We start from the raw sequence: 14,897 nt of genomic DNA, 5'->3' as shown, positions 1-14,897 counted from the left end.
CTCACTTTTCCATCATGTATTTCCAGGTTTCCTTTATCTTAAAAAAAAGAATTACACACACACACACACACACACACACCCACACACACACACACACACACACACACACACACACACACACAGCAAAAAAAAAACCCTTCATTTAATGATGCTAGCTCTGTCCAGCTCCTCTTCTTCCCTTTGCTTCCATCTTCTGGACCAAGGAAATAGCTAAGACACAGGTTGCTGGAATTTGGAAACAGAGAAGACCCTGAGATGGCTCTGCTGCTGTTCACCCCCAAGCATGTCACTTAACCTCTCTGGGCCTGAATTTACTTATCTGCAAATTGTGGATAATAGGTGATTGTTATGTCTCAAAGTCTTTATGAGGCTCTCATAAGTTAATGAATATTCAACATATGTTAATATAAAACATGCCTGAAAGCCCTTTGTAAATTATAGAGCACAGTGAAATTGTGAATTTGTAAGAATGGCAGTAATGTTCTGTGCTCACTAGTTCATCATCCCTTTCTAATCTGGCCTCTACCCTACTGCTGCTCAGTTGAAGCCCCTTTCAGCCATGACTGTGACTAGCACCCTCCCCCCTTGAAAGTAAGGCCATTTTTAATCACCCCCTCAAATCCCAGCGGAGGCTTTAATGTCCCATAGTAAGGAGTGGTTAGATAGATTATGGCATATCCACATTATGGACCACTATGCAGCTGTAAAAGAATGAGGAAGTTCTTTTTATTCTGATGTAGAAAGATCTCCAAACTCTATTATTAACTGGAAAACAAAAGCAAGGAGAAAAAGAGTCTATGCAGTAAATTACCATTTGTGTGGGGGAAATGGAGGCAAAAGAGAATTGTTTGTGGATGCGTAAAATATCTTTGGAGACATGCACAAGAAACATAACTCTTGCTGCCTCTGTGAAGAAGAGCTGGGGAGCTGGGGAATCTATATCCAAAAGTACATCTATTAGCTTTGTAACAAACAGAAGACTGGTCCCCAAAGATGTCCATGACCTAATCCCTGAAACCTGGGAATATGTTACCTTATGTGGCAAAAAGGACTTTGCAGATATGATTGGTATGATGCAGTTAAGGATCTTGAAATGAAAAGGTCATCCTGGATTGTCCAGGTAGACCTGATATCATCACAAGTGCCCTTATATAGGGGAGGCAGGAGTTTGAGAGTCAGAGAAGGAGATGTGATGATGGAAGAAGAGGTCAAAGTGATGCCATTGCTGGAAGGGGACCACAGATAGCATTCTTTGGAAAGGCAAAGAATGGATTCTCCCCAGAGCCTCTGGAAGGAATGCAGCTCCAAGATAATATATTTGTGTTGTTTTAAGCCACTAAGGTTGTGGTAATTTATTACAGCAGCAGTCAGCAGCTAATACAGTGGCTTAAACAAACACATTTGCTCAAAATCCTGAGGCAGCTACCAGTTCCAGGAGAAGATGATATAGACTCATTTTTCCTGGCTCCTCCCCTCTAAAAACAGCCAAATGCCATGGAAAGAATTCGACAGACAATCCTACTCTGAAGGACTCTTAAAGATGGAAAGAAGAAAAAGGACTGGCTGGGGACCTCACGTCTTGAAGAACAACACCACGGTGAATTCTCTGAGTGTTCTTTTATCTTCCATAGATCCTGAGTACCAGCCAACCTGCAACCTGAAACCAACAACAGACAACAGATTTTAAAAAAAACAAAAACAATGGACAAAAAGAGAGAGAGAGAGAGCGAAAGAAAGAGCAAGAGAAAGCAAGCAAGAAAGAGACGGAAGGAAGGAAGGAAGGAAAGAAGGAGAGGAGGAAGGAAGAAAAGTCTGTTCTCTCTGGCTAAAGGACCAGGAAAAGAGAATGATACCAAAGCCTTAGTGGGGAGACTCATACCCTGTGGTAGCAGCGGGACCAACCCGCTCACAGCAGCAGCAAGAAGCAGAAATGAATTTCCAACCCATCCCTCACCCCACAGTCACAGTCAGCAGCAGACTGATCTGCCCATAGTGGTGGTAACAGCAAAATGCAGGTTGGCCAACCCATCCCATGCCCTACCCTCCCACCCCAAACAACAGTCGACCCAATCTGCCCACATCGGTGGAAACAGAGAAACCCAGGAACCAAGCTCATCCACTGCCCCACACCAGATGACAACAGGCAAGTCCCTCCAAATTCACTAGTAGTGCCAGCAGGCTCAGTGTCTCCAGCCTTCTATGCAGTGACAGAAGGTAACCCAGGGCATCTCCCTTCATCTGCCTAATGACACCAAGCAGCCCAGGGAAGCACCTTTAACCCATGTAGGCATCATATGTAGGGATCCAGTTGGAGCTTAAGCAGAGCCAGAAGAACAAAGTGGATCAGAACAACATTGCAAGAGCTCAGAAAACTAAACTGTCATTGAAATGATAGCCTACAAAAGTAAGCCTTAAAAAAAAACTAAACAGAGTGGCTGCCCAGTAAAATAGAGGATTTATATAAGATCGAGTCTCCTAACATTATATGCAAAATGTCCAAATACTATTAAAAAAAATCACTTGTCATACCAAGAAGCAGGAAAATCACAACTTGAATGAGAAAAGATAATCAACTGACACCACTAGTGAGATGAATCAGTTGTTGGAATTATCTGGCAAAGATTTTAAAGCAGCCACTCTAAAATGGTTTCAGCCAGCAATTATGAAATCCCCAGAAACATGAAAAAATAGAAAACCTCAGCAAAGAAATAGAAGTTACAAAAAAGAACCAAGTGAAAATTATAGAACTGAAAAGTACAACCACTAAAATAAAAAACTCACAGGATAGGCTTAATGGTAGATTGAAGATTACAAAAGATGGAATCACTGGACTTGAGGACTATTCAATCAAATTCACTCAATCTGAAAAACAGCTAAGAGAGATTAGGGAAAAAGAGGGACCTGTGGGACAGTAACAAAAGCTCTAACATATATATCATCAGAATCCCAGCAGGAGACAAGAGAGACTGTGGGACTAAACAAACATTCAAAGAAATAATGGCTGAAGTAATGGTGAAAGACAGAAACCTACAGATACAAGAGCTAAATGAACCTGAAATAGGATAAATCTAAAAAACTCCTCGTCAAAACATATCATAATTAAACTTCTGAAAACTAAAGAAAAAAATCTTCAGAGCAACAAGAGAGAAATGATGCATTACTTACAGGCAAATATCAATTCAAATGACAGCAGATTTCTCATCTGAAATCATGGAGGTCAGAATGAAGTGGCACAACATTTTTCAAGCGCTGACAGAAAGGAACTAACAACCACATCTCTCCCGAGTTCCTGTCCTATAGTTCTAATTTCCCACAGGACATTCTACTCAGATGCAGCCTTGTCAACTTAAACAAAACATATAAAAAACCAAGTATATGTATCTGCTTTCCCCCAGGCTAATATTCTCATTTAATGTATCTAACTTGTCAATGGCATTAACAGTTTCTAAGTCACTTAGTCATGATGGAGTCATCATGACTTTAACCTCTAACACCTTTACTTCACTATAGCATGCAGTGGTGAAGAGCTGAGATGCAGCAGCCAAACTGCCTGGGTGTGATCTTGACTTTACCATTTATCAGTGTGTGTCCTTGGGCATGTGACTTAACCTTCCTGTGTCTCAGTTTCAGGAATAACAATAATACTAGTTCAGGGTGTTCAAATAAGTTCAGATTTGTATGGTATTAGAACAGCACCTGGCACATCACATAGTCTTGGGGGGATTTTTGGTGTTTTTTGGTTTTTTTTTTACTTAAAAGTCAAAGTTCTCACATCTGCCTTTTCTCTCTCTTCCCACTGCCATCACCTGCTCTACGCTTTCATCTCCTTAGGCCCTCGTCATGGTTCTCTCTGCTGCCAGACACTCCCACACACTGTTGCTACCATATTGGTCTTTCTAAATCCAGTCAGTGTTGGATCCCATCCTGTTCCCCACAGAAACCTCCCAAGCTCTTTAATACCAACAGGGTGAAGCAGAAACCCAGGTCTGTGTGATTCTAACCCTAGGATTCTTCCCTCTCCTTGGTTCTCTGACCTCATGCCCAAGCTCTATGGCCTCCAAGATATTCCTCCCTTCTCCAGCCCCACCCCCCACCCCCGGCTGTACCCAGCTACTCATTTATGCTTTAATCCTACACATCAGGACCATCCTCTATTAATATGTGTACATCTGCTTTCCCCAAATAGACAGAAAGTTCCTGAAGGCCAGAGGCACAGAGCAGTGCTGGGCAAATACTGACCATTACATGAACCTATTCTATAGTCGCACCTCTTGTTCAGCCTCCTGGTGGAGTCCGCTTGACAACTTCTTTCTCTTTCCTACAACTGAAACCATATAATTTTAAATGAGGAGCAAGGGGCAGGGGGTGGGAGGTGAACTTGTACGTTCTGAGAAACATCATGGCAGAAGGAACAGTCCAATTGTAGGCATCAGAGGCAACAGCACTGGCACTAACAAGCAGAATATCCAGTGAAGCTCATATAACTTCTCTGGCCCTCATTTCCATTTGCAAAATGAGGACATTAGCAAAGCTTGAAGTCCTCCTCAATCTCAAATGTTCCGTGACAAATCTCTGTGAGGGTGGATTCAGGAAACTGATTTTCAAATTGATTGATTGAGTGGTGTGTTGTTAGTGCATGGAGAGTTAAACCACTCTTCATAACAATTCAGTTCCTGAGTTTAGCCTATCAGCCAGGGTTTATTAGGGACCATTAACTCTGCAGTACTGTGGGTTGAGTGCTGTGGAGGAACAGAAGTGATATCTCACAGGTTCCTTGGCCTCAAGGTGTTTATTATATAATCTGTTTATTATAATTATATAATAAAAGCTCACCAAGCTTATGATCCAGGAAATTACTTTGTTTACCTAAGATTTCTGTAAAATAAAGTTACATATGTTATGTAAGCTGTGTGAATTCTGTGTCATTTTTATATTATTTGAAATACACACATACATATATACTATATGTTTAGATATAAATATATGCATTGAAAATGTATGTATTTAAAATAGCTCCATTAACAGGCTGGGTGTTTAAAAACTATTTAATAAACCAAATGATGTAGATTTTCAAACCTTCACAAAAATAGAGAGAATTGTACTATGTGCCCATCACCTAGCTTCAACAGTCATCAACTTTCTGCCATTCTTTTTCATCTATCTCTACCCACCCCTGCCCCTCTTTGTGTGTGTGCTAAAGCAATTCTTCTTAAGCTATCAGTGGTGAAGAATCCTTCTGTTTAATTTCCAATCTGTCATGGACCACAGGCAGTTGGGCATGCAAGTTCAACAATACCCAACTGGGCTCTGCGCTGGTCAATGAGACAAGTCCACTCATAGCTGCTTGGATGCCATGACAATGCAAAGTGCTGTCACGGTTTCTAAACACTCATTGTCAATGTCTGCACTTACCACAGACTAATAGCACACAATTGGCAAACTGGCACTGATCCACAGACCACACTTTCAGTAATACTGTGCTACAATATTTTAAGGCAAATCCAAGACATTCTTTTATTTCACCCATAGATTCAGCATGTATGTCTAATGGATAAGGACTTGGGAAAAAAAACACACCACAATACCACTAATACCTCCAAGATAATCATCAATAACTCCTTAACATCATCTAATAGTCCATGTTCTTACAGTTTTAGTTGAATCAGGATTTAAACAAGGATCTACCATTGCTTTTGGCTGACATATCTCTTAAGCCTCTTTTAATCTATAATAGTCTCCCTTTCCTTCAAAAACTGTTTTGAACCACTCTCCAGATTGGTTTATCATTAACTACAAAAGTTTCCCTGATTCATAATGTTTCAAGTGGGTTTTCCCTGAAATTGTTATAGTGTGACCATGGGAAGGGCTTAAAAACAAATGACCTCTACTCTCCCAACCAAACTCCATGATCTATGCATGTTATGACCACACTGCCCACTCTCCAGACTGTTTTCATGGCTACAAAGTCATTCATATTACTGAGTACGTAAAAGTGTCAGTCACTCTCCCTGTCTTAACATCTCTGATTCTTTGTCTCCAATGGGACCATTCATATAACAGACACCTGTGAACATTGTTAATTGAACTATGGGTTTCCTTTGCCTTGATATGCCCCAAACAATGTTTACCAGATACAATCATATGCACGATACAGAACTGAGATATTTGGGGACATATACATAGTATAAACTTGAGATACTCTTTGATTGTTTGATATGGGCCAGATTGGGTGATATGGGCAAAGCAAACCCAAACCACCACACAATGGCATTTATTTTTCCAGAAACCCTCTTCTTACCACTAAGGATACAGAAGTTCAAGTAGTTTTGTGTCTTCACTGTCCAACACTCCATGTAGAGTCATAGACTTTTAGAACAGGAAAGGAAACTTAACAATTATGCAATCAAGCCCCCTGCAGTGAAGGAGATAAGGCTCCTTTGACTAGTTATCTAGACATCTAGATGTCCCCTAGACAAGAGCTAGGTCTCTGACCTACAGGAGAGACTCTGTACACTTGGGGATATCACTCTCTGTGCCCCTCGGGGTTCTGGATGACACATAACAGGAGTAGACTCCAGCTAACTTTAGTAGAAGGATAATGGGGGCTAACAGAATTGACCAGAAGCCTGGATAACTAGGTTTTAAAGACAGGCAGGATCTGAGAGAGGCTAGGCCACAGGAACACAGCTGAGGTCATGCTGCAGGGACAGCCTGATTTGAATGTCCCTAACCCTGGCCCTGATGCCTCTCTGGCCGATGGACACCACCACAGCTGAGGCCAAGAGCCCAAGTGCCTCTGCTGCCATGGAATTCTGAACTGTCCCTGAGTCTAAATTAAAAATCCAGGGTGGGAACACCTGAGTTGCTGAGGCTGGATAATGTGACTGTCCTCTTCAGCCAGGGGTCAGGGAAAGGGCCATCTGGCTTGGCTTGCTTCTACAGTAGGAAGTGAATCCTGCTTCCCACCATGACCCACATCATAGAGGAAAGAGCCTTAGGATGCTAATTATCCTCCCATGATAGCAGATGACACTTTATCTCCACGATTGAACTTCTGTTAGTGTAAGGACATAGACAACAGTAGTTATTTTAATTCTACGAAATATAGAGATATTTCCTACCACCTCCAGAAAATGGATTACATCCCCAGACAAACATCACTATTCTAAGTGCTGATTTTTCAAAGGATTTAACCTCATTGAAGGAGAAACAGTTTCTTTTGTGTCCTAGTAGTTCAGTGACTGTCTCCTGGCCTAATTTCTGGGGGAAAACTGAAGATCGATCTGTCCACCTGACTTTCACTCAGATGCTCAGTGTGAGCACAGTGACTTCCAAGGGCATTAAAACTTCTCCTACAAGGATTCCATTAGTGATTAGATTTGCATTTGAAAATATTTCATGTTGCTACATATCAGATTGGGGCAGAGATGAGCTGGAACATAGATTTGTTGAGGCAACAGCTAGGATTCTGTCACTGTTCTCTCAGTGTATTTCTGATGGCTCTCAAATTCTATAATGGAAGGTAGTATCGTGTGGGTACGTAATATGAAGCCAGAGCTGACACTGTGACAGCTGTTCCCAAAGGCAAAGAATTTTTTTGTTACCAGGAAAAGATGTCCTTGCATTTCCTGGGCTGAGGTAAGAGTGCTTGGCAGTCCCTGTCTTCTCTGTTTTCTGATCGTCTTAACACATTACAAGAGAGAAAATAATGAGCCAGAGGGATCTTCAAAGCATTTGTCCACTGCCTGTGTGTCTTAGTTTAGGTTCCCTTAGAAGCAGACTCTGAGGCACAAGTTCAAGTGCAAGTAGTTTGAGTAGGGGAGTGGGGAACTGAGACAGGAGGGACGGAAGCCAATAGGAGGTGCTTGCTTAAGGAAGATGCCACTGTGGACAATTGGAACTTAACCCTATTGGGGAACTCTGGGGGGCCAGTGCAGAATGTAAGCCTCAGTTATCCTGAACAAGGAGTTATGGAGCTGGGGTATAAAAACACCAATTCCACAGTGTTTGGTCGAAGGCTGCTGCTGGGAAGGCACTAACTCTCCAGCACTTCTGGCCTGCTGTGTGTCTAGGCAAAGCAAACCCAAACCACCAGAAAAAGCCCTCCGGCAGTTGCAAGTCAGGCTGCTATGCACAAAATGTCAAGGCCCAGGGTGATACGGGCAGGGTATCCTCAGCATCTGCTACACTGTGTTCTCTCAACCTCCAGACTAGTGGACAAACTTTCTGCTCCCCATCCATTCAGAGCCCAGAGTAAATCTTCCCAGAATCAACTGGTAGATGCACATCCTCTGCCTCCCCCAAACCAAATTTCCAATTGATACAGATTGCTTACTTCACTACTCATTGTTCAGTAGCTCTCCACCCATGTTACAGGGTCACTCTGTGGTTTAGTCCTCTTTCCTCCCTGTCTGGTAACACGCTAACAGCTCAGACCCTGACCACAGCTCTGGAATAACTGAATAAATCTCACTGACTGACTGACTCCAACCTCCATCCATTCAGTAACATCCTAGATGTTTGGAAATGCCACAGTCTACAGCCAATGCACTTTAGACAGGTCCCTGTCAGCTTTGATGTTTTGGAGAGATTTACTATTTGCTAAACATGGTAAGTTTGGGGTATGTGATCTTGAGGGGATATAGTATTTCTCATCTCCAAAGGAAAAGATCAGTTTCTTTTAGGACTATGGATAGCATCAGTGTAAACTGTGGGCCAGCCAGCTGTGAGTTGGCAACTTGGCGATGTCTGGGAAGAAAGGCTGGGGACCTCGGTGAGAGCAGAAACATTTACTCAGTTGTTGTCTGGTGTATGAACATCCTACCAAGATTCACTGAGTGAGTTGAAAGGCCATCTGAGGCTTGATGTATAATCTTATTTAATGAAGGGATAGCTTGAATTTGATGTCTTTCTGGTTTTCATCATTTTTTTTTTCTTCTTCCACCCTGATTATCAACCTTTAGTAAAGACTGGGAGATCTCAGTCAGTTGGCTCTAATGAAAAGGACCTTAATAGATCACCTGGGAAGTTTCTCTGCCTTCAGGCAACACTACACTAAACCATTCCTGACAGAAAGCTGCTTACCCTTGGTCTGAAAACTCTCCCAAAAGAGAGGTGGGAGAAATGCCATAGCCTCCCTGTTCTCGGTGTCTCTCCTTAATAAGCTCTGGGCTTATCCTTGCTTGAATTTCAGCTTCAAATTTTTAATAAATGTCATGGTGACCTTCTCAACACTACAAAGATTTATTCTGCAGAGTATCCCAAGTGACCTATGACCATCACAAGTAAAATGATAGTATTTAAATATATGAAGTAAGTAGTTTTTCAGGAATTTAGTCTTCTAAGAAATCAATTAAAAACATAAGTAGGACTTGCTTTGAAATACATCAAGAAGTCAGATGAGGTGATGGATGGATGGATAGATGGTGTCTAGATGGATAGACATGAGATAAGTAAGGATAGTAAATGTTAATGGTAAAAGCTGGTAGGTATACAGCTCTTATTTGTAAATTTTTATTAAGAGACTTCCCTGGTGGTGCAGTGGTTAAGAATCTGCCTGCCAATGCAGGGAACACAGGTTCGATCCCTGGTCCAGGAAGGTCCCACATGCTGTGGAGCAACTAAGCCTGTGCGCCACAACTACTGAGCCCGCATGCCACAACCACTGAAGCCTGCACGCCTAGAGCCCGTGCTCCGCAACAAGAGAAGCCACCACAAATGAGAAGCCCACGCACCGCAACGAAGTGTAGCCCTCACTCGCCGCAACTAGAGAAAGCCCACGTGCAGCAATGAAGACCCAGTGCAACCAAAAATAAATAAATAAATAAAAACTTTTATCAAGTTTTCTGCATGTTTCAAATTTTTTCATAATAAAATGTTGGGAAAATATATGAAGGATATTTTTTAAGTGTATTAAATGTCTACCCACATACATTTGTTTATAAATTGGGGTTTTAAATTACCACAAACTTTCCTAAAGATAATCTTTTCTTAATAGAAAGCATACTTGAAATACTAAAGAGAACTCTATTGGCTCCTAAGTGGTAGAACTAGTTAAACAATCAACAGATCATTAATGAACACCTCCAAATTACTCTTGGAGATATGAATATATACCACCTTCAAAGAACTTAAATTCAAGTTGGGAAACTTACTTCTATATTGATCTGTCTAGATATCTATCTCATCACCTATACTTAATCTATGTCATCTGCATCATTAACACCTACATTTTCCTGCCCAGATCATAAAATTTATATTTATGCCATCTATCTATATCAAACACATCATCTACATCTATGTTTAGAGCTATATCATTCATATCTACTCTTACATCATCACCTACGTCCATGTTTACATACACTTTACCTACATCTGTGTTTACATCTATATCATCTACAGCTACATTTTCATGTTCATCATATGCATCATCTACACTGATGCTTAAATCTACATCAGTATCTACGTTGGCTACATCACTGGTTCTCAACCCAGGCAACTTTGCACCCAAGAGGCATTTAGCAACATCCAGAAACATTTTTGATTGTCACAACTTGTGGATGGGGGAGACAGTGCCCCTGGCAACTAGGACAATACCCAGAACAGCCCCTGACAGCAAAGAAATATCCAGCCCAAAATGTCAATAGTGCTGAGATTGAAAAAATTTAATCTACATCCATGTTTACAGCTATGCCATGCACATCTGCACCTATACTGAAATCTACTCTGTCTACATCTGTCTTTATATCTACAGCATTTACATCTATGTGATGGACAACAACATCTACAATACCTACATAAACCACATCATCTATATCAGCACCTGCATCTACGTAACCTACATCTTTTACATCTGCATCTACCTGTGCATCTAATTAGCAGCTCAGAGCATGTTTGTTACATTGGAATGAGTGATCCATTTAATCTAAAATTAAAATTTAATCTTAATTCTCCCCTCCTCTGACCATAAAGATTCTGATGAACCAATTCAAATGTGTGGAGTGGGGTGCAGTTTGGGGTTTCCCTAAACCACCAAGCAACTGTAAGACAGCAACTGGGAGTCTTACAAGTCAACTCAATTCTGACACTGTCAACCCAGAGATAGCATCAGATGCCATTGGTTGAGGGCTCAGTTCCACAAGACTGCCCTCCACTTCAGGTGCCAATCACAAGTCCAAGACTGACTGACTATAAATGAAGGGTTCCCATGACCCCCTCCTTGGATTTAATTAGTTTGCTAGAGTGGCTAACAAAACTCAGGAAAACAGTTTAGTCACTAGATCTCTGTTTTTTTACAAAGGATATTAAAAGACATGCATGAACTGCCAGATGAAAACATGCACAAGGCAAAGTCTCAGACAAAGGGGCTTCTGTTCTCATGGAGTTTGGGGCCCAGCATGATGGCACATGCAAGCACTTTGGTTCACCAACCAGGAAGCTCTCCAAACCCCATCCTTTGGGATTTTTATGGAGGCTTCATTACATAGTCATGATTGATTAATGAATTCAACTTCCAGCCCCTCTCCCTTCCCCGGAGGTCAGGGGATGAGACTGAAAGTTCCAACTCTCCAATCATGTGGTTGGTTCCCCCAGCAACCAGCTCCCATCCTTAGGTGCTTTCAAAAGTCACCTTCTTAACATAAACTCAGTCAAAAGAGGCTTGTTCTGAATATCAAGGCAACTTTATCACTCTTAGGAAATTCCAAGGGTTTTAAGAGCTCTTTGCCAGAAACAGGGACAGAGACTAAATGTATATTTCTTGTCATGAATCACAATATCACAGGCCACATACAAAAATGTTACATCAGAATGAGTGGTCCATTTAGTCTAAAATTAAAATTTAATTTTAATTCTTCCCTCCTCTAGCCACATACTAAAATGTGAGTGGAACAGAGCATGACCATTGTCGATGACACTTGCTAAAGTGTAAGAATTGTGAACTCTGCTGGCTTTGTCCTGGCTTCAAAGGACAACTTTGGCTCCTGATAGAAGAAGCCAAAGAGACTTCCATTTTGACTTGGATTGAGGTGAGAAGTTAAGCATGTGCTTGATGATTTTCATTCACGCCCTCTCTTTGCTTACCAGCCCTCAGGACCAGAGGGCATCTGCTGCAGACACAATTGTCTCTACTATTGGGATAAAGAATAATTTACTCTCAAGAGAGCAGTCACTGCCCTTTGAGAATTTGATATGGTTGGATCACATCTTGCTCCACCTAAACTCATTTGGGCTGGAAAACATACAAGTTGGCACGTGGGAAGCCACAGATCTTGCAATTTCACCCTGGGTGCTTGGGCCTCAGCGTAGTTAAGAAACTGCTTATCCTACAACCAAACGGCAACTCAGGTTGCCACATTCTTTTAAGCCCCCATGGGCATATGAGCTGACTTGTCAGCCGTAGCAAAAGTAAAATGCTGTTTTAAATGAAATTGAGAACATGGGAGAGAAGACAAACAAAAGCAACTTTCTGTGGCTTCTTTAGCCTATGACATTTACTAAATATCTATGCTTCCGGTAGAAACACACACCTCTTGGAAACTGCTATTTGTCCTCCAGGAACAAGACTGACCCTGGGTAAAGTTTCAAAACAGATTCTCAGTAAACTTTTTGTATCCTCACTCATTGTAGTGTTTCTAAATTTTCAAAAAATATTAATTTTTAGAAACTGAAAGTGAAAAATTAGCAATTCTTTACTCATTATTATGGATTTCTTAAAATATTTCAATATATAAGAAACATACAGCTTAGCAGTATTTACAAAAAACTGTAGCCTATAGCAAATATCCAAACATTATAAATGCCAGTGAACATAATTGAATAGTTTTTAAAAATAATCTAACATTTGAATTTAACCCAGTAAATGCTACACAATGTCATAGTTTTAATGTTCTCAAAAGTAGACCACCCACCTTCCTATTGGTTGAATGTCCTCCCTAATAACGATTCCCACATTTGGTTGTTCATCAGTCATTCACTCAGCAGCATTCACTGAGCAGCCACAATGTACCAGGCCCTGTTCTAGGTGCCAGGAATAGAGTACAGAATGAAAAGGGCAAAAAACCCTGGCCTCATGGAGCTTGCAATCTAGTGGGAGATGTAGGCAGCAAACAAATAAGTAAAATAAATGTCTGTTTAACTAGCGGTAATAAGTACTTTGGAGAACAATAAATCTGGAGAAAGGATAAGGAAAGCTGGCAAAGTGGGAGAGGGGAGGTCTGGGAAGGCCTCACTGAAAAGGTGGCAATGAAGCCACAGAAAGTGCCAAGGATCTGAGGCAGAAGAATGCTTGGCATGTTTTAGGAGGAGCACAGAGGCCTGTGTGGTTGGAGCAGGGTGCATGAGAGGAGAAGTGAGAGGGGTAAAGGAAGCCAAATCATGAAAGGCCGGTTGTGAGTGAAATGGGAGCCACTGGAGCATTTTGAACAGAGCAGTGATATGACTAAACATTTCAGTCTCTGTCTGGCTGCTATATGGAGGATGGACTATAAAGAGACCAGAGTGGAGGCAGGGAGAGCAGTGAGGAGGCCATTCATTTAGCTAGCTGAGGGATGGTGGTGACTTGTAGTAGTGGTAGTGGTAGTTAGAGGTGGAAACCAGCAGTTAGATTCTGTACTTATTTTCAATTAAGAGTCTTCAGGATTTTCTAAAAGATCAGCTATTGGTGTGAGAGAATAGAGGAGTTGAGGATGACCCCAAGGCTTGTGGCAGAGCACCTGAAAATATGGAGACACCATTTACAGGAGTGAGGTCCCAAACTCTTAATCATACATTATATAATTTTGGGCTACAGTAGAGCTGGCTGAGGACAGGTCAAAGACGAATCAGAAATAAGACTAGTCATAAAAAGTCAGACTCCAGATTGAACCCAACCACATAGAAACGTGGCCTGATGCTAAACTCTGTGAATCTCTCCTAACAGAGGCTAAGAGGGGTCCTAAGATTCAGGCAAGGCTGAGCCCATAGGCACAGGGTAAAGTGTATTCGCTGTGGACAGTTGAAATCAGCAGAGGTAGTCAAGTGACACCCTGAGACAAAAACCTCCTTAACTCACTGAAGTTGGATCAAATGCCTTCAGGGGACAGAGATTTTAAAAGGCCTGCACCCTCCTCCCAGGAGTTCTGGAAAGGCTTCCCACCACCCACTTTGCAGTGTTCACAGAAATGTCCACTTCAGCAGCCCCACCCTCACCCCAAGAATATAATTATGGGAGTTATTGTTTCCGTGTGGAGCAAGAGCAGAGCTGGCCCACCAAGTGGGCCATAACTCACAGGTATGAGCTGAGAGATCCTGAGAAGGTCCCTAACTGAAGTGGGTCCCTGGGGAACCTCTCGCTGTGTGTGACATTGTACTCATGGATTCTCTCCCCTTGGAGGTCTCTAGGGACAGGTTGCTCTGAAATGCCTCCAGGAGTAATGTTGGCTTGGTTTGGAGCCTCCCAGCATTCATTAGCGCTTTGTAATAGCACATTTTGTACAGATTACCACTTCACTTTTAGAACTGGTATGGTGGGATGTTAGCAGGTACTGAGACAGAAAGATGATGCAAGCTGGGTCATCTGGATGTTTACTCTAGAGCAGAATGACAAGGAGACAGAGCGTGGTCCCCAAGTTACTTCTTCCTCACCTCCCAAAGTTCTCTTGGTGTCTCCCTTTCGTCTAGAGGGCCCGGGAGAAATGGAAAAGAGAGTATGGAAACGAGAGGCTTGGGGGCCATTGACGGACTTGGCATTGCAATGCCTTCTCTGAGGCTTTCATTGCCTCTTTGTGCCCTTTTAAAATTTATTTATTTACTTATTTGGCTGAGCTGGGTCTTAGTTGTGGCATGTGGGATCTTCATTGCCACATGCAGGATCTTTAGCTGTGGCATGCGGGCTCTTAGTTGCAGCATGCGGGATCTAG

At 42.0% G+C, this 14,897-nt stretch overlaps 1 protein-coding gene across 1 annotated transcript in view; it reads left to right on the top strand.

Annotated features, from left to right (window-relative positions):
* SHLD1 (shieldin complex subunit 1) overlaps positions 1 to 9,706 on the top strand; it is a 111,418-nt gene extending 101,712 nt beyond the window's left edge. The window contains exon 4 of the mRNA XM_067707534.1: positions 9,569 to 9,706. Coding sequence (XP_067563635.1) covers positions 9,569 to 9,624 — 56 coding nt within the window. The 3' untranslated portion in view covers positions 9,625 to 9,706. The remainder of the gene's footprint in view (positions 1 to 9,568) is intronic.
* The last annotated feature ends 5,191 nt before the right edge of the window (positions 9,707 to 14,897 follow it).

This window comes from Pseudorca crassidens, chromosome 15 (genome assembly GCF_039906515.1).
Source record: "Pseudorca crassidens isolate mPseCra1 chromosome 15, mPseCra1.hap1, whole genome shotgun sequence".
In the NCBI taxonomy this organism is placed as follows: domain Eukaryota; kingdom Metazoa; phylum Chordata; class Mammalia; order Artiodactyla; family Delphinidae; genus Pseudorca; species Pseudorca crassidens.
This window is presented reverse-complemented; position numbering and strand designations above follow the sequence as displayed.